We start from the raw sequence: 25,558 nt of genomic DNA, 5'->3' as shown, positions 1-25,558 counted from the left end.
TCTGTGGACTTGTGGTCGTGGGATCATGGTTTTGATTTCCAGACCAGGCGCTGTGAGTGTTTATTGAGTGAAAACACCTAAAGCTCCATGAGGCTGTGGCAGTGGGGTGGGGGTGGTTTACTCTTTCACCACAACTTTCTCTCACTCTTCCTGTTTCTGTTGTACCTGTATTTCAAAGGGCCAGCCTTGTCACACTGTGTCATGCTGAATCTCTCTGAGAACTACATTAAGGGTACACGTGTCTGTGGAGTGCTCAGCTACTTACACGTTAATTTCATGAGCAGGCTGGTCTGTTGATCGGATCAACTGGAACCCTCATCGTCGTAACTGATGGAGTGCCACCGTATATACGTATATACATATGTATATATACACTCACACATTATTTTGTGAAAAAACTAATACTTTCCATTAATACAGCTAATTCAACTCTTTTGAATGTTGCTTTTTTTTAAGTATAAATTTAAATACATCCGCAGTAAAAAAAAAAACTATCATTTTGTGGCCTCATATTACTTGTTATGGGCATGAATTAATTTAGTCTGAAAGTCTGAAGGTCAAGAGTTTCATTACTGGTCTGGAATCATGATCCATTTTGTTTTACATTACTCCACTTTCCTCAGTTGAAATTGTGTACAAGTCAAGCACTGGGACAGCACTCTCTTTCCAGCTGTCACATTCTTAATGTTCCATTGGGTCAAGGGTGGAGGGGCAGAAGAGGTGTCTCTGTCTGCTCACAATTAGAAACAATTATTAAGTCATACTCACTTGTGAGTGAATAGCTATGCACATTACTAGATATAGATGAATGGTTCATGAGAGGTATTAAGACCGCTATGAAATTTAAGTAAAGGATTTAATGATTACTTAGGTGTTTACTTACATTTTGTTGTTAGCCATATTTCCTTTGTTCAAGTCATTAAAGCCATCACAAGGAAGTTTAGAAATAGTTGTTTATTGCATAATGAATTCAAAGTCTTTGGAAGAAGTTTAAAATCTGAACAAGTGGTTTGAGCCAAAAACATAAAAGTGAACATAATAATGTTACTGGGCAATAATATGAAAACTGGCCTTGCTGGACAAAATAGAATACATTTAGATAGCAGTTATATGTTGTGTAAATATGTGCAAGCAATATATGTACAAAAGATGCAGCAAGATTTCAGATAAATTGATAGGTACATCATGTGAATTTGAATAAACAACAGTATGCACAATTATGGACTACTTGGGTGTTCTATGAGTCCAATATTTAGTATGGAATGCAACATAAAAAAGGCATTAGACAGAGAAGATTAAGTTGGTGTATGGTCCTTTGGAGGTGCGATGTGAACTTGTAATGAAGATTGACATAATTTATGCTGCTGAGTTGAATACATTACTATGTAATTTAAATGAGTGATGCCTAAAAGATTGTTGAGTTGATGGTAACTTACTGTGGTATATAGAAGTCAAAGAGGTTGTGATGAATTGGATCAGATCTATGCATTTGAACAATATATTATGAACCAAGACAAGATTAAAGCACACAAATGGATGCTATATCCAACCTCTGCCAGTATAGGAATAAAATGAAATTATTACACTTATGAATTGAAATCTAATACATTTATTAATATATTTTTAATATTTTCATCAGTATTTCAATAGACATTATTTTGCTGTTAGTCTTTTGACAGTACTGACTGCATGGTTATTTTGAATGGTGTAGGCTTAAGAAATAACTAAAGACCAACAAGTAGGATTTTACTCTATGTGATAAGGCTACCTTGAATATTAACAGATAATTTTTATGCATTGTTTTCTAATTGTATCCACTTCATTTCCATATCTGTTTAAGAGCTACTGACTTTTCTAATCTTGTTTTGCATGTTAGATCTGTGAGTTTGAATTTTTGTCATGTGCATATGTATGGTTTTTAAAAGCTTTATATCTAGTTAAGAAATTCTTATTCGAAACAGCTGATTAAACTTATAATAATGTATATGTAGCATTCAATAGAAACAAATTCAGTAAAAAAAATATCCATTGCACTTACAAAAGTTGACTATTATGATTCCCCCATTTTGGTTCCATCCAAACAACACCTAAAAATTAAAATGACATTAAAACTATTCTGTCAGAAATTGGCAAAATCCTCTGGGATTTCCCAATCCAAACAGATCAGGTGCTAGAGCATAACAGACTGGACCTAGTGGTGGTGGACAAGATGTGCCACATATGTTATATACTTGATGCTGCATGCCTCTTTGACCCACGAATAGTCATGAAGGAAGGTGAAAAGATAAATAGATAGATACAACCCTCTTAAGTATGAAGTAGGCCGGCTATGGAAAATGAAGAAGGTGAAGATAGTGCCAATTATTGTTAGGTTCTTGAGAACAGTATCAGAAGACATCAAGGGAAATACAATGTAAATTGGAATAGAGTGCCCAGTAGAACAGCTACAAGAGTTTTGCCTCCTTGGCATGGCCAGAATAATCATAAAAGTATTAGATAGCTGAAAAGAATGGATAGCATGATACCGTAGGCTGCAGGTAGCAAGCCCACTATGCATGTAAGACTCTAGAAGCTCCAACAAAACCTGTGATAAAGAGATAATAATAATAATCCTTTCTACTAAAGGCACAAGGCCTGAAATTTTAGGGGAGGGGACTAGTCGATTACATTGACCCCAGTGTTTCACTCGTACTTAATTTATCGACCCCAAAAGGATGAAAGGCAAAGTTGACCCTGGCAGAATTTGAAATGAGAAAATAAAGATAGATGAAATGCCAGTAAGCATTTTGCCCAGCATGCTAATGATTCTGCTATTTTGCTGCCATAATAATAATAATAATAATAATAATAATAATAATAATAATAATAATAATAATAATAATAATAATAATAATTGAATTAATTTTATAGAGGTGCTGTTTTTACACTTGAAAGGAACTATTCCTAATGTTAGACACTCAATAACTGTTGAATACAAGTTTTTAAGTTTGACTGATTAAAGTATGTCCAAGAATATATTCTAACTACAAAGAAAAAGTTCAACATTTTTCTCCTGACTGAACCTGAATTCATATATTTGGAATTCTACATTTATATTCTCTAACTACTACAATATTTAAAATATGCAATGCATACTTTACATATTCTATATATGAATTTTCTCAAATTAATTATTGTCATTGTTTCTAAATATTAATATATGAACTTTTAAAAAAATTTCAGAGTATCACATGATGATCTTTTCAAGATGGAAGCTGAGATGTAAGTAATTTTTTTAATATCTTCAAGTTTATGAATATCTAAATATCTAAGAGGAAATATTAATAAAATTAAAAGTTTTTGTACTATTAACTTCATCATTAAATTTGAAAATTTTTCTGATATCTAAATTTACACTGCATTTCCATTGGTCTGATCTTTAATCAGGATTATGATCTTGGATGTGTTCAAAGTACTTGAGTAGATTTGAACGAGCTAGGAACTTCTGTGTATGAACAAATGGTAATAATATTCTTATCTACAAGGCCACTAATGCATCTTGAAAGACTAGGTTAATATTCTGCATAATGTCAATCTTATTAAGTTTGATATGTCTTAGTTTACCTATGTTGGAATAGAAAGGTTGACTATATTTTTCTCCTTTTTTTAAATTTTAGACAATTACAGAAAATGAAACAAGAATCTCACATACGCCGACGCAGTGTACATCCAACTGAAATTATATACAATAAAAGCAAGAAAAAGAGGCCTGTTTTCAGAACTCAACTGAAAGATGTTGAAGTTGCTGAATATGACCGCACACATTTGGAATGTCTGCTGACTCCTATTAATGATCCCACAATGAAAGTGGAATGGTTAAGGAATGGACAACCTTTACCTTATGGTATTTCCTTTATATTTTTACCTTACCTTATCTGAAACTGTATGACATGTGTGTGCATTTGTATGCACACAAATGTATGAGAATATTTTCTGTATATATATGTGATAACATATGTGTGCATATAAGTTTGTGTGTGTGTGTGTGTGTGTGTGCGTGTGTGCGTGTGTGTGTGTGTGCATGTACATGTATACCTGCATGTGCTCATGAATATAAATGAGCATATAACCCTGAAAGTATTAGTTTTTCTTTGAATTAAGTCAAATCCTTTAAATAGATCACTCATGAATTTATCTCAAGTTTTGCTGAAATAACTTTTTATTATAGGATAAAGAAATATTTAAAGTGACTTCTTACAATAAGAAATTGCAATCACTTAAGATTTCTAGCTTTTATTTTCGGTCATTCCTTTGTGTTGGTTAGTAAATTTAAGCAACTTGTTTTCATCCTCAGCTTCACTTTATTTACTTATTCTCCTCTGACTCTTCAATATTTATTACTATTTTATGCTGATAGATGTCGAGCTAACCTGAACTCATATCATTTTATGCAATGGCTTTAAAAATGAAAATTATTTTATTTTGATGTTATATTTTTCCATGACTAATTAATGCTTTTCTTTTAAAATCTTGCAGGTCATCGTTACAGACCAGTATATGAATTTGGCTATGTTGTGCTTGATCTTCTTTTCACCATCCCAGAGGATTCAGGCATTTATTCTATAAAAGCTACAAATGCATATGGTGAAGCAACAATAAATGCAGAAGTTGTTTGTCTAAGTATGTATCATTATGTACAAATCTATATTCTGAAATTTTTTGTTAAAACATCCAACTAAAATTTATAACGTAAGTAAATAGCAGAAAGATTTATGTGAGCTTTTGTTAGCACTATGATTTTCTTTAAAAGTACTAAGAAATTTATTTATTTTATAATTCATTTAATAATTTATGAAGATATAAAATATAATTAATATTTTTTAATTGTTATGTAAATTAATATGCACTTCTTGTAAGTGTACACAAATTTAAAACCAATACTTGGTATATGTACTATAAATTTCTATTATGATTTTGTAGACAAAACATCTATTATTATTGGAACTCAACTTCCTGAAGGCCAAGAAGCAATTGCCCGTTTACGTCAGTTGGAGAGTTACAAAAATATGTAAGTTTCTGTTATGAGTTAATATAAAATCAATATTAACTCCTATTTCTTTTTAATCAAAAAACTGTTGATGTAAAAATGTCATTGTCATTTATATATTTAATATTTTTCTTTTATATCTTTTAGTCTAAATTTTAAAGAGAATGTACATTTGATATAAATATTAAGAATTCTTTCCATATGATTCCATATTTATAACTTATATCAGTATCTTTGTGCATGTGTGCATTTAGGCTAGAATCTTAATTTTATCTTCAGAAATATACAAACCATTCACAGGAAACAATATTTTCTTCAATGTGAATTCAGCAACTTAATTATCATTCAATCAAGTAATTAATAAAGAATTGAACTTTAGCAACACCAAGTGTGTTTTATTGGCAGAACATCACTCTCTGATTATAACAAGACAAGAATTTGCTGCTTTTTAAATATGATTTTCACTTTCATTACCAATAAAATATTTTTATTTGTAGTTCTCTTATGGTTGGAAACTATGCTGAAGATGCAGATATTCCATCAGAACCTGCACCACCCATTATTGAAATTAAACCAGAACCGGTTGAAATTGATGAAGGAGAAACTGCTAAATTTATTGTTAATGTTAGTGGTTATCCCCGACCAAGAGTTACTTGGTGGATAAATGGAAGCCTTGTTGCAGGAGTAAGTGTTGATCATAATAATAATAAAAGTTGAATTATGTTTTCTTATAATGTCTATAAAGAAAATTAACTTCCTATTTATAACATTTCTACAATTGAAGCAATTATTTTTATAACCATTTTCTTTCTTTCAGGGAAGCAGATTTAAAGTAAGATATGATGGTGTGATACATTATCTTGAAATTCCTCGTGTGAGGGAATATGATGCTGGCCAAATAAGAGTTTTAGCCAAAAATCAACAAGGTGAAGCTGAATGTATTACTACACTTAAAGTAATTCCAAAGGAGGATTGGCGTTCACATTTGCGACATGCTCCTAAAAGTAATTGTCTTGTTTCATCTTTATCCAATACTATTTCTTACAACTTGTGTATTTTTCATTATAAGGGAAAGTAAAATATCACTTATGTTATAAATCTCATTTGTTTAAAAAAATACTTTTCGCTTTTAAAAAATTTGATTTGATTATAAGAAATTTCTTTTGCTGACTATTTTCTGCTTGTGATCTATTGAAACTGACTACAATTCTTAGAATACAACTTTGATGGCTTATCTTTTATGTTATGTATGTTAAACATTGCTAGCTTAGGCTCACAATAATTATTATTTACAAAATTAACAATGCTAACCTGAATTTCTTTCTTTCATCATTTGTGTATACTACCTTAATTTATCATGTTATATATGTAGTGACTAAACAGATGGTTGGAAATATAGAAATATAAAATGCAGTTGTTGATGCTCTTTCATGTTATTAATTATTATTATTAATTTAGAAACAAAAATTGTAGTTAAATTAAATATGCAAGTATTAAAGTATAGCATAGGCATGGATATGGTTGAGTAATTACAAAGTTTGTTTTTTTCAACTATGTGGCTTGGGTTCAGTCCCACTGTGTAACACCTTAGGCAAGAGCCTTTTGCTATAGTCCCAGGCTGACCAAAATCTTGTGATTAGGTTTCGTAGAGGGAAACTGAAAGAAGCCCATTGTGTATACATAGCATTTTATCACTGTATCAACCAGATTATGTGATGTTACTATATAGTACTGGTTACAGTGTACTTCCTCACATTGTTGTAGCTTTTAATTGATGACATTCTTCTGGTTAGGAGGGCAGGCCAATATATATATAAATATATATATGTATGTATGTATTTATATAAACGAGCATCACTCTCATACATGTGGTGTCCCTTGTTTCCAACCTTCAATGGAAACATATCCAGCCATGGGGAAATATTACCTTACTTAGAAACAGGTGAGAGTTGGTGACAGGAAAGGATTTCAGTCATAAGATATCTATTTCAACAAATTCTGTGACACATGCAACTATGGAAGAAGTGGATGTCAAAATGATGATGATTGTTGTCTTTTTTTATTATTTTAAATTCTCTTTATATCTATATAAAAGCTAATTTGAGAAATTAATATGTTATGTTATAACTATCTTTTCAGGCGATCTCCAGATTGAACTGGAACGCCGAAAGAGAGTGGAACTTCGCAGTGCTGAACTTAAAATGGCTCAGATGAAGAGTTCATTGGCATCTTTCGAGTTGGGAATGCTCAAGCATGGTATGTAATAGAAATATATTTTTCATGTATTTTTTTATGTGATCAGCTACTTTTTATGGAATGGCTGTTGCTAAAATAATAAATTATAATTTTTCTGTTGACAAAAATTCAGTTTTGTAAAGATAATTTTATAATTTAAGAATTTTACTCTTATTATTTTATCAAAGTTCAAGAGCTGGCAAATAATTACAAACCTGGTAGAATTTGGGTCCTGAAATGGGTAAGGTTGGGGACAGAATCAACTATTGCAAGCTTTAGTGTAGCAATTTAATGTTTCCACCCTCTTCAGCAGCCATTTCATTTTATAGATGTATGAACTTGATTTTAACTGAAAAAACTGGAGTTTAACTTATACTCAGTGCAAAGCTAAAACTATGAAGAGAAAAATTTTGTACCAAGATTTAACACTAAATATAGGCTAATGACTTGTAGGTACACAGTATTTCATTATACTTTATAGTATATTATGGTTGCATAACTAAATATAGGGTACCATTCATACATGGGTGCAACTTATATATGAGTAAATACAGTAATTTAGTTTCATGATATGCTTTTTCCTCAATCTATAACTCAAAAATGACAGTTTGTCATTATTACTGAATTTACAGAGAACCTTAATTTTTATCCATGCTAAAAATTATTTCATTAATAAAATATTTATTCAATATTTGAAAAAACAGAGACCACTTTCCGAAAAGACACAACTGATGCTAACTTGCAGAAGCTTCTTGCTCAAGATGCATTGAGACAGCAACTTATAGATGAACAATATGAGAGGATACAAAAGACATCCACTCAAACAATAACATTTAAACAACCAGTCAAACAAGAGCCTCCTGTTTTTGGTATTCCACTTTGCCCAGTCAAAGTTCTGGAGGGTACTTCTGTAACGTAAGTAGAAAATAAAGAATAAATCTACGTTTTTACTAATTTTGAGCTGGCAAAATTGTTAGCATATCAGACAAAATGCTTAGTAATATTTTTTCTGGCTGTACATTCTGAGTTCAAATTTCTCCAAAGCTGACTTAGCCATTTATCCTTTTGGGGTTGATGAAATCAGTACTGGGTCAGGTACTGGGTTTAATGTAAATGACTTGCCTCTCCCACCAAATTTTGGGCTTTGTACCCAAAGTAGAAAAGATTATTTTTAGTGGAACAAATCAACCTCTGCACTTATTTTTTTAAGCCTCAAACTTATTCTATTGGTCTGTTTTACTGAACTTATGGGAATGTAAACAAACCAGTACCAGTACCAATCATCAAACAGTTGTGAAGGCAAACACATAAATATACAACAGACTTCCAAACAGTTTCTGTTTACCAAATCACTCACAAGGCATTGGTAGGCCTGGGGTTATAGTATATTGCTCCAGTCCACTTAGCTGGCAAAAATGAGTTGGACCTGTAGTTCAGAGGTCCAGCCTTGTATTCTGTGTTAAGGTATGCATATCTGTGGAGTATTCAACCACTTACATGTCAATTTCACAAGCAGGTTGATGCACTGATCAGATCATCTGCAACACTCATTGTCATAACTGACAGTGAGCCAGTAGTTATTAAGTGATAATTTTAGTGATCAATAACATTGATTAAATCATAATTTTTTTTTTATTTAAAAAATGTGTTTTTATAGAAACTGTAAAAATCCTTACGAATCTTGAGCTTAAATTTCTATTCATATTTTCTCATATTACAGACTCAAAGTGCATTTCACTAGTAATCCACCTCCTATTATTACCTGGTACAGAGATAGCATTGAAATTCACAATTCATGGGATTTCCAGGTGAGTACAATGATGAATTTTATTATCATTAGAGAAATCTCCTACTTTTTACGTTATTGTGTTTTTTAATTAATTGTATGAAATTGATTATTATTAAATTCTTTTAAAATATTTTTTCTTTTATTCATATTATGAATTACTGGATAATTTATCATTTTATCCAATTTTTAATTTGCCCAGATTCGAGTTACTGAGACTTGCAGTACTTTACATATTTCTGAAGTATTCCCAGAAGACTCAGGAATGTACACAGTTAAAGCCTATAATAAATATGGCATGACACAATGCAAAGCAAAGATGACTGTTATGGGTGAGTTTAGTATTTCTACTACTTGCAATAAAATAACTAATAATGTATAAGGAAACAACATATGTATGTATTTATTCTCTAATAATGTAAATCAAATTGCTGGTGTTTGTAGAAGTGACTTTCACAAACCAGTAACCATACGATGGTAACATTTTAGGGTACTCTAGTCCAACTGAAGTTAAAGAACTATTTTTTTTTCATATATTTATGATTCATATATTAAGAAGTAAGATAAGCAATTTGGATCTAAAATGAAGTGAAATAAAACATGATTTGTTATACACATTAGATGTGATGAGATTAAAATTGCAGACATTGATAGGTGGGTGGCAGGAAATGAACATAGAATAGGCTTGCCAGAAAATGGGTAAGGTGGACAATAATTTGGTAAATTTAAATTCTAGAAACAAAAAAATTAGATTATGAAATAACAGTTTAACAAACTGAGTCGTGTTAAAAATATCATTGTTAATGACAAAAAGGAAATACATATGTAATTGCTAGAAGTATATTATAAATTTTCAATATTTGTCGTAGTTTATACTGAAAATGTTTTGACAATTTAAAGTAGAATGTTACAAATACTGCAATAAATATAGGTTATGTTAATTTCAAATCATATATTATTTTGGTTCAACAGAAGAAGAAGAAGCTGCAAAAGAAACTTCTCCTGAATTTCGTAACTTACTTCGTGATACCAAAGTTGTTGTTGGAGAACCTGCAACCTTTGATTGTGAAGTTATTGGGAAACCTAAGCCCAAAGTTCACTGGCAAAAGGTATGTTTACTTTCATTTAACTAATTTTTTTAATGTAATATATGTAATATTGCTGGAGTTGGTGTCAATTGTAACTTTTTGCATTCTTTTCTCTAGGATGGCAAAAATATGCCTGAAAGTCCACGGTGGAAATTCATTCATGAAGAAAACCACTACACTCTCCTTATTTTTGAAGTTCAGCCTGAAGATGCTGGAACTTATGCTTGTGTTAGCATTAACACAAATGGAAAGTCAACATGTACTGCTAAACTGATTGTTGATGGTATGTAAACATTTTTTGTTTCAAGGATATTAACAATAACAGGTTTATTCTATGCAGTATTGTTTGCTCATCATCGAGATAACATGATTAAAAACCTTTAAAAATTCAACATAAGGTTAATGCCAGTTGTGCTCATCTATATTCAAAGCAATTCATTTTGGGAATTGAAGATAAATATTTCTTCAGATGATCTCTATGAATATGAGTTATTATAGAAAAAATGTAAGTTAAACACAAAAGAGAAAAAATGCTATTAATGTGATCAAAAACAAAACAAAAGACATGCAAAAGAGAAATTAGTATTTAGTCAGTATTTGTAACAAAATACATTTGTTATGAATAGGAAACTTAAAAGAAAAATTGAGCTGCAAATTTACAAGTAATTTGATCAAAATTTAAAGATAATATATGTTGAGAGTTTTGGTGACATAAAAGCTGCACAGACATATCAGATGCACCCCAAATCAAGTTGTGCATATTCAGAAGAAAAGTTTTTGGTGCATCAAAACATGTAATGTTGGCCCTTCTTCACATATGGGATCCAGGGTGATTTTTTTTTTAGATATTTCTATGTACATATATGGAACGTTAGTTTTGTTATTCTGTTCATAAAAAATAGAATGTAAAAATGAAATGAAATGAAGGTGAGATCGTTAATTTGTTTCGCTTTTTTTTTATAGAACCAGATGTTACCAAAGAATCACATGCACATCTGAAGTTGGCCAAACAAGTAAAAGCTACTCCACCAACTATTATGAAAAGGCCAGAAAATAAAACTGTTCCAGAGAGTGAAAGTGTTAGTTTCTCATGCAAAATTACCTCTAATCCACGTAAGTGTTTTAAAAAATTATATCTAACGTATTTCTAAACATTTATTTATATTATACAACATAAAAATGTTTAAAATCAGTTATTTACTCTAATGTTTAATTTTCTAAACTCTTTTATGTGTAAATTATTTTATTCTAAATTATTTCTGAACTATTTTTAATTTTTAAGCAATGTTATTTTCTTCTGCCAATAAATGACAAATCTGAGGCATTTGCTTAATAATTCTTTTAACTTTGTGAAGGCACATGGCTTAGTGGTTAGGGCATTTGGCTCACGATCGTAAGGTTGTGAGTTCGATTCCCGGCGATTCCTTGAGCAAGACACTTTATTTCACGTTGCTCCAGTCCACTCAGCTGGCAAAAATGAGTAGTAACTGTATTTCAAAGGGCCAGCCATGTCATGCTATGTGTCACGCTGAGTCTCCCTGAGAACTATGTTAGGGGTACACGTGTCTGTGGATTACTCAGTCACTTGCACGTTAATTTCATGAGCAGGCTGTTCTGTTGATCGTATCAGCTGGGACCCTCATCATCGTAACCGACAGAGTGCTTCTTTTATCAAGTATAGTAAAGGCAATATTTTGCTGATGATTTCAGAAAAAGATTAAAACATGCCCAAAGTTGTTGACCATAATTGAAGTACCATGTTTAGTAGTTTATTACATAAATGTAATAAACCATCAGGCACTCATTAGCATGGAAAACATATAACAGCTAATACAAAGAACACAATGCCAATGAAAGGGTTAAAGTTCATTATTTATACTCTATCCAAGTAGATATTGAAACATCCTAGATATTCTTTTTTAAATAGGACTCTTATTAAAATCTCCAATACCAATAATAAAATATTTGATATTTTTTAACATACATTGATTTACATATTTAACATTTTAGCTCCGGTCGTAACATGGTACTGTAATAATCACCTTGTGAAACCTTCAAAATATTTCAACATGACTTCTACTCCTGATGGTGTCCATACTCTAACTCTGTTGGAAGCATTTCCCGAAGACAGAGGTCAATATAGATGTGTGGCACGAAATGTTACTGGAGAAATTTCCTGTGTTTGTTATCTCAATGTTATCGGTGGGTTATTTTCAAACTTATATTGATACACATTTTTGTTTCAGCATGAGTGTTAAAATGTGTGTTTGTGTGTGTGTATAGATATGAATTATGTAAATAATTTTGAGTCAAATTATTTACATAATTGATATTTACATAAGTTTTCATACATGTGTGCTTGATACAGATTTTCTTAATTATCCTTTAGCATATTATTCATAATTGGCAAAAATTATTTAATTTGATACAATAACAAAAAGGCAAACAGTTGTTATGGGGCAGCTGCTAATAAATTTTATTTAGTATTTAATGTAATTATAATATTTTAATGTGAGTCATCTTATTTGTAAGTTTACCTATGTTATTCTTAAAAAAATATATTTCTGAAAGAAGAGTATTTTTCTATGTAAATATAAATAAATATAAAATGAATTAATTTAATGATTGTTTTGTATTTAGGTCTTGAAAGTGAAACAGAACCAGAGACTCCTGAAGTTCCAGTTTCACCACCCAGTTTTATTAAACCAATTTCTAACATTGTTATTGAAGAAGGTTATCCAACATACTTTGAAGCAGTATTTACAGGAGAACCTGATCCAGAAATTACTTGGCTTCGCAATGGTAAAAAGATTAAGAACACCAGAGACTTTAAGGTAATAAAAGTTACATTAATGGATGGGAAAATCTCATACTGAAAATTAAAAAAAACAAACTATTTTGCTATTGCCACAAAGCATGTGTATAAACTAACATACCACATATCAGGAACAGAAGAATAAATGTTAGAACCATTAAAAGAGTTTGTTGCATTGTAAATGAATATATAATTTAATGGCTTATCTCATTTCTTCATCATTTGAAGAGTCACATCTCATTTCTCACTGAACATGTTTTTATATTATTATAATCTTTTCCCTTATATTTTAGATTGAGAGAGTTGGTCAGACAACAATACTGTCTATCAGGGAAGCATTTCCTGAAGATAGTGGTCTTATTACTTGTCGTGCAAGGAACAGTGCTGGTGTTGCTGAATGTTCTGCTGAATTCTACGTTCAAGGTATGTACAATATCTTCAATTCTTTTAAAAATAACTTTATTAGAAACAGAGCATGAAGTATTCATTGTATAATATTATATTTTAGGATTAAAATTTTAACTGCATGGGAAATTTGCATTATTTTTGTATTTTTAAAATTATATGCTTTTATATATTTTATGCACTATAAATATTATACCATAAATTATATAAACCATAATATATATATATATTGCATGGTCTTTTTCTTTTTCAATTCTGATTTAGTAATGGTGTTTAGTATTATATTTATATTATTACATTGATCCTTGATGTTTTCACACTTTATATACTTCTATGGTCTTGAAAAAGGCAAAAAAACTGTCACTGAATTTTTTTAATGGTGTAAACAAATTAAAAAATATTAATATTTTTTCATATTTTTTTAACATTTTTGTATTATTAATTTTATACAGTATATAATTATTTAATAATTGAGTGTGTAACAAATTTTGTGAGATTTATAAACTGCATGGTCATTTTGTTTTTTATGAATTGGTTTGATTGTAATCTGAATAAAATCCAAGGAAAAATTTTATATTTACATTTTAATGCATGATTTTTATTCAATGTTTATATATTGAAATAAAGAAAAAATTTACCATTACTTATTAATTTTAGAAAAGTTGCATGTAATATTTCATAAGTTTTGATTTAGCTCTTCTCTTTGAACACACCACTAAACAGTTTGATTATCACTGCTATATACTAAGAATTCCATATGCATGTACCATCTAATAATGTAAGTATTGCATTTATGTAGTTTAAAGAATTTAAATGTTGATTATTCAGTATACTAAAAGGATTTATACTTTATTAATTTTAAAACTGCTTTGCAATCATTTTCAGTAGAAAATATTTTGCATGTTGAAATATTTAGCATGAAAGTGAATTCTTAATCTATATTACATTCAGATCAGGATGTGTGATTGTATAAAACGTGATTTCTAAATTTAAACTGTTGGTTTACACTTTTAATATTTTGGTATCAATAATTAAAACTTAATTAGTATGTTTATCACGAGCCTAAAAACTTAATTTTGAGGCAAAATTTCTTAAAGTAATATATTTTATTCTACCTGGTACAGCCTTCTGGCTTGCCAGTCCTCAGTCAAACCGTCCAACCCATGCCAGCATGGAAAGCGGACGTTAAACGACGATAATGATGATGATGATGATATAGCTTGAGGTTGTGCATTGGTTGAATTCCTAGAGACTTGCAGTATTTATTTCTGCTCTCTGCATTCTGAATTTAGATCTTGGAGATATCAACTTTGATTTTCATCCCTTTTAGGGTTTGATAAATAGAGCCAATCCAAGTTAGTGGATTAGTAGAATGGTTAGAGCATTGGATGAAATATTGTGTGGTGTTTGTTCTGACTCTTTTGATTCTGAGATCATTGTCTGCGATAACAATAGTAACAAACTGTATTGGCCTTTGGCTTGATTAAAATCAGTTATGTGAAGAGGTAGAGATTTGCATGCATGGCGATTGCTTGTCTTTCCATAAAGAAAACCTTGCATCATTGAGAAGAGTTTTCCAAGTGAAACTCCATTCTATATTGAGACATATAGATTGCACTGATGAGGAGGGGACATTTTCTTCATCAGCTGTTGACTGGTGATCATAATAATATCATTTCCTCCAGCAATGCCAAGCAATATTAATGCTATTGGGGAATATCTTGGTTCTCTTGTACCACATCTTAGCATGCTTTGGTTAGGTTATCTCTTTTACATTCATATAGTCACTTTACAAAACTGAGGTGCAACCATGCCAACAAGCAACAACAATATTGCTTTACTACAAGCTGAGGACTGTTCTTCACTCACATCTTTGAGTTTTCTTTCACATTCATCTCCCATAGATATGATGAATCTCAGCAGTATGCTAATCAGTCTCTCCTTCCTAAATCTTAGCTAGCAAAATAAAACAATGAAGTATTTGAAAAGAACATCTAATATAACAGTAATTATACAACTTTTCTTAACTGCTTACATAAAGCAAGGAAGCAAGTTGTCATAAATAAACAAATTCTCTTATTCTTTTAACTGAAATTTGTTGTCACATATTTATTTACAGAGGAGCAAGAACTGCCAGAAGACAAAGTTTCTCGTGCAGGAATGAAATTAGTTCAACCAAAGATACCTGTATTTAAGAGATCTCTTTCTCAAACCTACAAAGTGAAACGAGGACAAATTGCAAGGTAAAGTTCTATATATGTTTATACTGGCAACACTTTTCCATCAACTTATTCATAACTTATGATAATTTTGGTGTGTAGTAATTGATTTGCTAATATATAATATAGATTATATATTAACAATTGTAATTATATATTGTGATGAAATAGTATTTAGTCATATTTGTTAATATATAATCTAAATTATTTAAAAGATACCATTACTATTATTATTCACTTGGAATTTTATTATTGTTTTATTTTGAGTATCAGTTACTCTTATTTATGCTTTTTTTTTGTTGCTCCATAGTATGTGATTTGGTGTGAAATGCATAAAAAAACTTAAACTATAATTTTAAAAATAATTTCAGACTTGAAGCTCAGGTTGAGGCTTATCCACCACCATTGGTGAAATGGTATGTCAATGGTGTTGAAATCCTACCATCAGATCATTACCAGATGTTCCAAGAAGGAGATACTGTTGTCTTGATCATCATTCATGTTGATGAAAAGGATATTGGAGAGTATGTCCTGAGAGTTGGAAATGAGCTTGGTGAAATCACATGCAGGACAACCATTACTTTTGATGGTTAGTATTGGTTTTACTTCAGTAATAATGTCATTAAAATTAGTGGCAAGTATCTGTGGTAAAAGACATTAGATTGTATTGGTAGCAAAAATCACTTGCCTTCATATCATGATGTCTACAACAGTCTTGACATTTCTGTCCATTGAAGAGGGAAACCTGGAGTGGCAGTTTTTATACAGGAAGTGCTAGAAGAGTAAAAACATTTGATAACTAATAGTTAGTCTAACATTTTGTGAGCCAGAGAGCTTAAGATTCTATGGAGAACTAAGACAACAGTTATTCCTGTGGTAATTTGTGCACTTGATACAACATCCAAAATGGTACCTAAAAAACTGAATGAAATTGGAATTGCAGCTCACATTATCAACCAGCCTATATTCTGCAAGAATTCTAAGAAAGATTCTTGAGATTTGAGGAGAACAGTCATTATTCCTGCTAATTAAATTAGCATGTACTAACTTACTAATAATAATAACGACGATTAATTTTAAAAGAAACTTCTAATTTTCTTATGTTTTCAAAATATGGCACCCTAGTCATAACACCAACTTGAACTTCTAACTTGTTGTCTCTTGAGGTCTCTGGGTGAGACTTGGAGTCAACTTGTACAAGTACAAAGCAAAAACATAATAATAATAATAATAATAATAAAACATGGAATATTTTCAAACTTAAAATACATCTTACAGAATAAAACAATAAAAAAAAGTATACAACTGACAATAAGTATTTTCAACTCCATAAATACTGTTAACTTTTTTTTGTTTTATATTTATAAATTTCTAATTCTATTCTATAAATACTACAATGCTATAAGTTGCAGTGGAACATGATTTAAAATTCCTAACATGTAAGAATTCAGAACAGCCTGTTTGTTAGGATCAAGAATCTTCAGAAAAGTGCAGGATATGACTTGCTATCCAACAGAATGAACTGGCATAACCCCAACGACTGAGAGATAAAAACAACAGCAACAACAACTAATAATAATAATAATAATAATAATAATAATCATATATATATATATATATATATATACGTAGCATATTACATCTGTTTCTCCATGTTTGTATGGATTAAATGAGTTTTCTTCTGTTTAATGCTTTGCCACAATACTTAGTCATTTTCTTGAGGCCTACCACTTCTTTGAAATAGCTGTTGGTATTTTATTTTTGTTACGCTCAATTAAAACTTCACAACAATGAATCTAACAAAGTGCAACTGTTATTTCTTATTTTTTTCAGAAAAGCAAAAGGTTGTGCAAATACCAGATGAACCTGATTCCGTTACCATTAAAATGATTGAGAAAGAAGAAAAGACTATTACAACTGAAATCAGGGAAATAAGGCCTATTTTTGTTGAGCCTATTCAACCTGAGGTGTTCGTCCGAGAAAGAGGAATTGCAAGGTAAAGTTTTACTAAAACCTTTACTGTTGTTTTAAATAATAATATTATACTGGTCTAAAGGCAGGGAGCTGGCAGAAACATTAGTAGGCCAGGCGAAATGCTTAGCAGTATTTCGTTTGCCTTTATGTTCTGACTTCAAATTCTGCCGAAGTCGACTTTGCTTTTCATCCTTTTGGGGTTGATAAATTAAATACCAGTTGCGTACTGGGGTCCATCTAATTGACTGGTCTAGTCTGCAACCTAATTCCTTATAACAGTCTACAGTTTGAACATATAAGCAGATATTTCATCTTAATCTTGAACACATTGCATTTCCTGGTGGCCACTTAGAGTAAGGGAGATAATAATTTCTACATAGTATTTGGAAGGATTAGAAGATGCATAGAATATATGTATAGTTAATTTTTTTTTACTTATTCGTTATGAAGATAATAAAATTTCTAGTCTTAGGTAGTTATGTATAACACCATTTCATTTCTATTAGAAATTGTCAACATTAAAAAAAAAAATGAGATAAATAAATCAAACAAATTATTTCCTCCTAAATGATTTGCTTATTTTAACTGAAAGCATCATAGACTCATATCTATCTGAGCATAATTTTCATTCATTTTCTTATTTTCTAATAACCCTCTTTACGTTTGCTTTTAAATTAAAATGTGAAGCTAATATCTAAATTAGATGTTAACTATTAGAAGGCTCTGATTTCATGTTATGCTTATTAACTGTAAGCCCTTGATGTTTAGACTCAAAAGGAAAAATATTCAAATCTAGTTTCTTTTATTTTGTAAAATCATAAAATAATATTTTATTATTATAGATAGATTTATATTCCATGTTAATACTTGTATTAAGCTTTTCCTGAATTAGCCTCAGTTCTTTCCAATTGTGTGTGTAGGTATTGGTATGTGTATATATATAATATATATGTATATATATTTATTTATATTTATATAAATGTATATGTATATGTTTTCATTATTTTATCTTGCAGACTTGAATGTTCAGTAGATGCTCATCCCCCTCCTTTGATTACTTGGTATATCAATGGAATGGAAATCAAGCCTTCTCCACATTATGAAATCTTTTACGAATCTGGTAAAAGTTTGCTGATCATTATTGATGTTGGACCAGAAGATACTGGTGAATATACATGCAGAGCAGTTTCAGAATTAGGTGAAGCTGTGTGCAGTACTACCTTATATGTCCAAGGTAATATTTGTCTTTTCATATCATCAATGGTTTTAATTGTATATTTTACATTCATTTTTGAATGCTAGCATGGGTTTTAGTGGAATACATATAACTGTTTCCATAGATCGATGACCTTTGTGTCATTAACTCTTACCTGGTTTCAAAGTAAGGGAATTTTCATGCCAATCATCTTTGAAAGCACAGAGCTTGTGGATGATTTGTTGACTGGGATTGTTGTTAGAAACACCAATACCCAATTTCCTAAAGTGGGACTGAACTTGAAACCATTTGATTGCAAATCAAATTTCTGGCAGTCATGCTTGTACTTGTCAACACTTGTTTAATATTCAACTGTAGCATAGCATGCTACCTAGTGCATGCCCAGTGTGGTAGCCACATTGGTTATGCTCTTCTTTAAATGTAACATACCTTCAATGTATGTTTTGCCTCCTCCATCCAAAGTGGCTGCTATGCGTGGTCCACATACCCCACACATCTCATGCTAAACCATTGACATTTACTATTAAAAATCTGACTTTACTATTGTAAATAAGACATTGGAAAGTGATCTACTTTTATACTTGAATAAATATTCAAAATGCCTTATTTAATGCAATCATTACCAATTACATAGAAATAAAAGAGAAAAATGTTTAGCTATAACTAATGTTATGTTGCTTATCTTACAGAACCTGCTGCAGAAATGTCACCACCTCCTGAAACAGAAGAGGAACCTCCTGTAGAGGACTTTATGCCACCAAACTTTATAAAAGACTTAGAAACAATGGATGTGGTCGATGGCCAAGAAATAAAAATGATATGCAAAGTTGTTGGAAAACCAGTTCCTCATGTTTCTTGGTTCCATAATGGGACTAATATTGATAACAATGATGAATATGTCATTTCATACAACCCAGAGACAGGAGATATTTGTCTCCATATCGTGGAAGCTCTTCCAGAAGATCGAGGAGATTATGTTTGCATGGCTATCAATCAATATGGACAAGCAGCTACATCTGCTCGACTGACAGTTCATGAACCAAAGAAAGAAGAAGTCATTATTCCTGTTCAGAAGAAAGATCAGAAAGCCAAACCAGCTGCTATTCCTCCTGAATTTGTGGAACCTTTGCAACCACAAACTGTTCAAGATGGTTCTCAAGTTGTATTGACTTGCAGAATGAATGCTTATCCTGAACCCAAAATTACTTGGTATAAAGACTCAATTGAGATTGTACCAAATAATGATTTCCAGATAACATTTGAAATAGAAACTGGTAGATGTAAGTTGATTATTACTGAAGTCTATCCAGAAGATGCAGGAGAATATACTTGCCATGCCAGAAACATTTATGGAGAATCTGTTACTTCCACAACTGTTATTGTTGAAAGTGAGTAATATAGTTATTTTGTTTTATAGGATACATTTTAAATTCTCACCTTCATTTAATATTATTTTGATCATATTAGGATGATATCAATAATGCTAAAAGAATAAGAATAATAAGATTATTTTCATGAAACAAGAACTGAGTTAAATTTAGTTGATAATTTCAACAGATTTCTTTTCATAATGCTGTGTGTAAATATTCATAGTGTATGTACACACCTGGTAAAGCAACAGCATTAATGTTTTGTTCAGAGAATCATCTCTGAGAGAGAAGTTTCTCTGAGACAAAATATTACAACTGGCACCCTTCCACAGTTGTATATATATGTTATGAACATTATACATGTCATTATTTTAATCTAATACTGTTTCTAGGGCATCTATTAATTTGATAAATTTTTAAATCTAAAATTCAACAAAACTGAGATTTTGGCTTTAATCAGTATCTTTCTATTTTTTTAAAAAATAGAAATATTTTATAAAATGAATTAATTTAAAAGGATTTTTAGAAATTGGTAGTTAATATCTTATTATGAATTTTCATCTTGGTACAAGGCCACAAATTTGAAGGGAAGTTGTATAGTTTTAATCACATGAGATGTTTAGAAATTTGTTGACAATATACTATTATAATTTTTCTCAGTGGTACAAGGCCAGAAATTTAAAGGGGAATTGTATAGTTTTTAGTCACCTGTGTTTGATTAGTACCCTGTTATATCAACTCGAGAAAAACAACAAGTTAAGTTTAGCCCAATCAAATTGAAACCCAGAAATTGAGACCAAACTAATTTCTGGAAGATGTTTAGTCTGGTACTCTTATCATGACTCTTAAGCTGATATATCATAACAGTTACTACGACCAACAACATTTGGTTTTTGACTTTTCACTATAAATGAATTCTAGTGACTTTAGTATCAAGTAAATAACAAAATAGGTCAGTTAGCAGAAATGGTTGAGCAATAGATTAAATAATTTGTCTGTATTTAAGTTCATCTTCTATGATTTGATTTGAAATCTTGTAAGGGTTGACTACCTTCAGTACATCTGAGATTGTTTAGTACCAGACTTACTTGGTCTGATCTAACTGAATCCTCCCCTATCCCATAAGTTAGCAGCTTTATCACAGTGAAATAAACTGATATTAAATTAATAATGCATTTTTTTAATTAGATGAAATAATCCCAGATAAATTACTGTACTCTTCACTTAGTATCTTTGCTCAGTCAGCCTTTGAATAAACTGATCAAGTAAATATTTGCATTTAATTTGTTTATACACAAATATGCAAAAACCAGCCCGTTTGCATTGCTATATATTTACCTTTAAATATTTTTCAGCTTCAATAACAACAACTGAGACCACAACAAAATCTATGACAACCATTCCTCTTGATGAAAGCATCAAATTAGTCGATGAACATTACATTACTTCTATTCAGATGTCACCTCATTATATTGAACCAACTGAGGTTTATCATGGAAAACCTGTCAGGTAATTATCCTAAATTATACATAGAAAATGTTCATCATTTTATTCTAATTTTGGTTATTAGAATTGTGAACCAGAAAAGTTTCAATAAATAATAAGGAACCATTTTTTCTTAAGTAATTGTAAAATGAAAGTTGTTTAGAAATGTTGAAATCATCATCATAATCATCATTGGTCAGATGAGACTACATTAGGGCAGAGTTTTCTATGGCTGGATGTCCTTTCTGGCTCCAATCTTCACCTGTTTATAAACAAGATAATAGTTTTCTAGTTTACTGAAAAATGAACAGACTGGACACATTTTCATGACTAACTGGAAACAAACAGCACTATTTGCATCCCTCTTTTGCTTACAAAGATCACACATATATATTAAATTTCTGAGCAAATATATAGCTGAGTTAATAGAAATACACTAAAATGATGATGATGAGGTGGATTAAGATTAGACTTCTATAGGTTAGGCAGTTGCTTTTTTTTCTTTCTTTATATATCACATATAGTATCATATTTGTTTATATTTATATTTAATATATAGAAATGTATTCTTTGAAAAGTCTCAATTTAATAAATAAATAGATATTTTAAATTTCATTTCATTGTAGATTTAATTCTATTTATAGAGCTAAGTTTTATTTATAGAACTAAGCATTAAAGAGCTAATCTTTTTACAAATTTTGTTAATAAAGTAACTATCTTTGTCTTTTTATACACCTTTAAATCTATTTAATTTAATTTCAATATGATTCTTTCTATTTTTATCTCAGACTAATATGCCAGTTGACTGGAGAACCCAATGTCTCCTGGTATATCAATGAGGTTGAGGTTCGACCGACACCTAACAGGAAAATGTTTATTGAACATAATACATCAATATTATTGATTGTAAATGCAACATATGAAGATACTGGAGAATACATTTGCCGTATGGAAAATAAAGAAGGTGTATCAATAAGTAGAGCATCTATCAATGTGATGAAACGTAAGTATGATGTATATTTTTTAGCACATAAAGTTAAAAGTTGCAAATGTTTGAGATTAAATCTTTAAATTCTACTGGTTATCTGATAAATTTAATGATAACATAATAGTTCCCAGTTGCAGCATTTTAGAATTGACATCATATAAAATTCCTTTGCTTTGTAAGTATAGTTTATAATTATAATTTCAATATAAACTCACTATGATGTTATATGAGTTAATAATGAAGCATAATAATAGAGTAATATTTACACAGGAAACCATAAAAGTTATGAAAATATTTTGATTAAAGTACATCTTTTTAAATAAGATTTTACTGAGTTTCAATTTATATGTATTTAATTTAGAAATTGAAGCACCACTTACTGAGCCAGCAGCTCCTGAATTCACAGAATTACTTCAGCCATATACTGTTCATGATGGCGATAGAGCAGAATTTAGAGTGCGTTTCACTGGCCAACCTTTGCCAAAAATAACATGGTTTTATGATGGTAAAGTTATAACATCCACCAATGATATACAAATTACTGTAGATTATGAACGAAAAGAAAGTATTCTCATTATTGTGGAAGTATTCCCTGAAGATGAAGGAGAATACACTTGTTCTGCATCAAATGAGTATGGTGAGACAATAACAACATGCAAACTGACAGTCACATGTAAGTTTACTTTTTACAAAGATCTTTATAAAATTGTTTTGGTGTCATTTTCCATTTATTTTATTTAATATACTAACAAATTTTATTAATTCATTATCATTATTGAATTCCCATTATCATTATTGAATTATTTCATTAGATATAAACCCACTTTTCATTGGATTAGAGGTGTAGTTGATCCAATTGACTTCCGTATTACCAGGATTTATTTTATTGTCATCTGGGATGAAAGGTAAAGTTGATTCTGTTGAGAGCTGAATTTAGAACACAAAGAAAACAGTGAAGCATTTAACCCTTTAGCCTTCAGATTACTCTGCCAAATGTAATGCTTAATTTATTCACATCATTTTGTAGTAATAGTGTGTTATCTTGTAGCTTCAAGATTTCAATGATGTGATAGTTTATTTTTAAAATGATGTTGTAAGATAGGTGTGAGAGGTTGGATCCAACTAGTTTGAACATAAAACAGTTATAATATTAGGGCTGGATAAAGGGCCAGTTTAAATGCAAAAGGGTTAATCTGTTTGCTCAACTATTTCTGTGACTTAGTAATGCTTCATTCATAAATATAAAGATAGAATACAAGTAAGTTAAAATTATGAAAAGACAGAAAATATACTTTGAAAATGTTTAGAAAAATGTTTTATATAAATGTTCTTATAATCAAGGAAATATATGATTAGACAGTGCGTGTGTTTCCATAATATTATGCTTTTTTAAATCTTTAATCTTTTACTTGTTTTAGTCATTAGACTGCAGCAATCTTTGAATTTTAATAATCTGTTTTAGGCTCTCTTGGAATTTTTACTATTTACAAATGGGAAATAGATAAAGGATACTGAAAAAGCTATTGGATATAAGTGTTTTAATAGCCTGAAGTGTATCATTTGTATCCCACTGACTTTGTACTGAATTTATCAACAGAATGAGTGGAAGACTTAGATTTTCAAAACTGAGTTAAAATAGCTGCTTTGCTTATGTTAGTAAACTTACTGTAAGTGAAATCTCTAATCCATGAGGTTTATGTGAAAAAAACGTCTATGTCAAGAAGATAAATAATCAAATGATATATTTTAATTGGATTGACCAAAAATATTTTTTTAAATTGCAAGAATTGCAATTTATACTAACATACCTCTATTTAAGATAACTTGATAATGACACAATCAAATCAATAAATACGTTAAATAACATTCCATTTTTTCACGAATTCTCTTGTGTGAATATTTTCAAATTACTTTCCATCTGTGTTTATATTTACTAATCATTTATTTCATATTTCGTCATTTGCTAATCATATCCATTTATCTGCGAAAGATAATCACTGTTAGTTTCTTGTGGTGGTCAAACATTAATTTACATACATTTAAATATTTTTGCGTTTTAATTCATTTCAGCTTCATCTGGTAGTGAAGCTATTGAATCTGATGAAACACATAAACAAACCATTATAGTTGATCAGCCGCAAATAGTAGAATTACCTGATGAAACTGTCTATCAAGAACATGTAGAGTTTCAATGTGATGATCGAAGAGAATCTGAAACTGACCTATTTTATGATGCACCTGAGGAAGTTACTCAGACAGAGGAAATTAGAACAATATCTACAACAACTTCTTATTTTGAACAGACTGAAGAAGTTCCAGCTGATGTAAAAGCTACTGAAAAACATACTACTACTTTAACAGTAGATCAAAAAGAAAAATCTACACCTGTAGAGTTACGATTCCAAGTTAGTGAACCCGTGACTGAAACTAGAACTGAAATTCATGAATCAACTCACATAACTTCCGAAGAAATTCCTGCTAAGGACGATGTAGTTATTGAACGTGAAAACATCCATAAAGAAACAATTGAAATACTTCATAAAGAACAACCTGAAAGTGAACCTGCAGTTCTTTCACAGAAAGAAATACAGCCAGTTCTTCAACCTCAAAGAATTGAAGTTGAAGTTAAGGAGCATGTTATGAAAATGAAGTCACCTGAGGTTCAAGTAGTTCTGCTCCCTGATACAGTTGATGCACCAGTTTCAGAAGCAGTTGAAATACCTGCACAAACTGATGTACCACTTGAAGTTGTAGAAATACCTGCACAAACTGATGTACCAGTTGTAAAAGCAGTTGAAATACTTGCACAAGCTGATGTGCTAGTTGGAGAAGCAGTTGAAATACCTACACAAACTGATGTACCAGCTGTAGAAGCAGTTGAAATACCTGCACAAACTGATGTACCACTTGAAGTTGTAGAAATACCTGCACAAACTGATGTACCAGTTGTA

General features: G+C 30.5%; 1 protein-coding gene across 1 annotated transcript in view; it reads left to right on the top strand.

Annotated features, from left to right (window-relative positions):
• LOC106877301 (titin) overlaps positions 1 to 25,558 on the top strand; it is a gene marked incomplete at its 3' end in the record, with an annotated part of 606,785 nt that overhangs the window by 57,721 nt on the left and 523,506 nt on the right. Inside the window, exons 46-69 of the mRNA XM_052965881.1 lie at positions 3,223 to 3,261; positions 3,657 to 3,883; positions 4,516 to 4,659; positions 4,960 to 5,047; positions 5,524 to 5,710; positions 5,844 to 6,030; positions 7,166 to 7,282; positions 7,966 to 8,176; positions 8,982 to 9,069; positions 9,250 to 9,379; positions 10,020 to 10,156; positions 10,253 to 10,418; positions 11,099 to 11,248; positions 12,146 to 12,337; positions 12,776 to 12,969; positions 13,244 to 13,373; positions 15,475 to 15,598; positions 15,946 to 16,163; positions 17,408 to 17,570; positions 18,565 to 18,782; positions 19,454 to 20,152; positions 21,490 to 21,643; positions 22,408 to 22,622; positions 22,969 to 23,280. Coding sequence (XP_052821841.1) covers positions 3,223 to 3,261; positions 3,657 to 3,883; positions 4,516 to 4,659; positions 4,960 to 5,047; positions 5,524 to 5,710; positions 5,844 to 6,030; positions 7,166 to 7,282; positions 7,966 to 8,176; positions 8,982 to 9,069; positions 9,250 to 9,379; positions 10,020 to 10,156; positions 10,253 to 10,418; positions 11,099 to 11,248; positions 12,146 to 12,337; positions 12,776 to 12,969; positions 13,244 to 13,373; positions 15,475 to 15,598; positions 15,946 to 16,163; positions 17,408 to 17,570; positions 18,565 to 18,782; positions 19,454 to 20,152; positions 21,490 to 21,643; positions 22,408 to 22,622; positions 22,969 to 23,280 — 4,490 coding nt within the window. The remainder of the gene's footprint in view (positions 1 to 3,222; positions 3,262 to 3,656; positions 3,884 to 4,515; positions 4,660 to 4,959; positions 5,048 to 5,523; positions 5,711 to 5,843; positions 6,031 to 7,165; positions 7,283 to 7,965; positions 8,177 to 8,981; positions 9,070 to 9,249; positions 9,380 to 10,019; positions 10,157 to 10,252; positions 10,419 to 11,098; positions 11,249 to 12,145; positions 12,338 to 12,775; positions 12,970 to 13,243; positions 13,374 to 15,474; positions 15,599 to 15,945; positions 16,164 to 17,407; positions 17,571 to 18,564; positions 18,783 to 19,453; positions 20,153 to 21,489; positions 21,644 to 22,407; positions 22,623 to 22,968; positions 23,281 to 25,558) is intronic.

Source organism: Octopus bimaculoides, chromosome 2, assembly GCF_001194135.2.
Source record: "Octopus bimaculoides isolate UCB-OBI-ISO-001 chromosome 2, ASM119413v2, whole genome shotgun sequence".
In the NCBI taxonomy this organism is placed as follows: domain Eukaryota; kingdom Metazoa; phylum Mollusca; class Cephalopoda; order Octopoda; family Octopodidae; genus Octopus; species Octopus bimaculoides.
The sequence above is the reverse complement of the archived record's forward strand: the minus strand, read 5'-3'. Positions and strand labels throughout refer to the sequence as shown.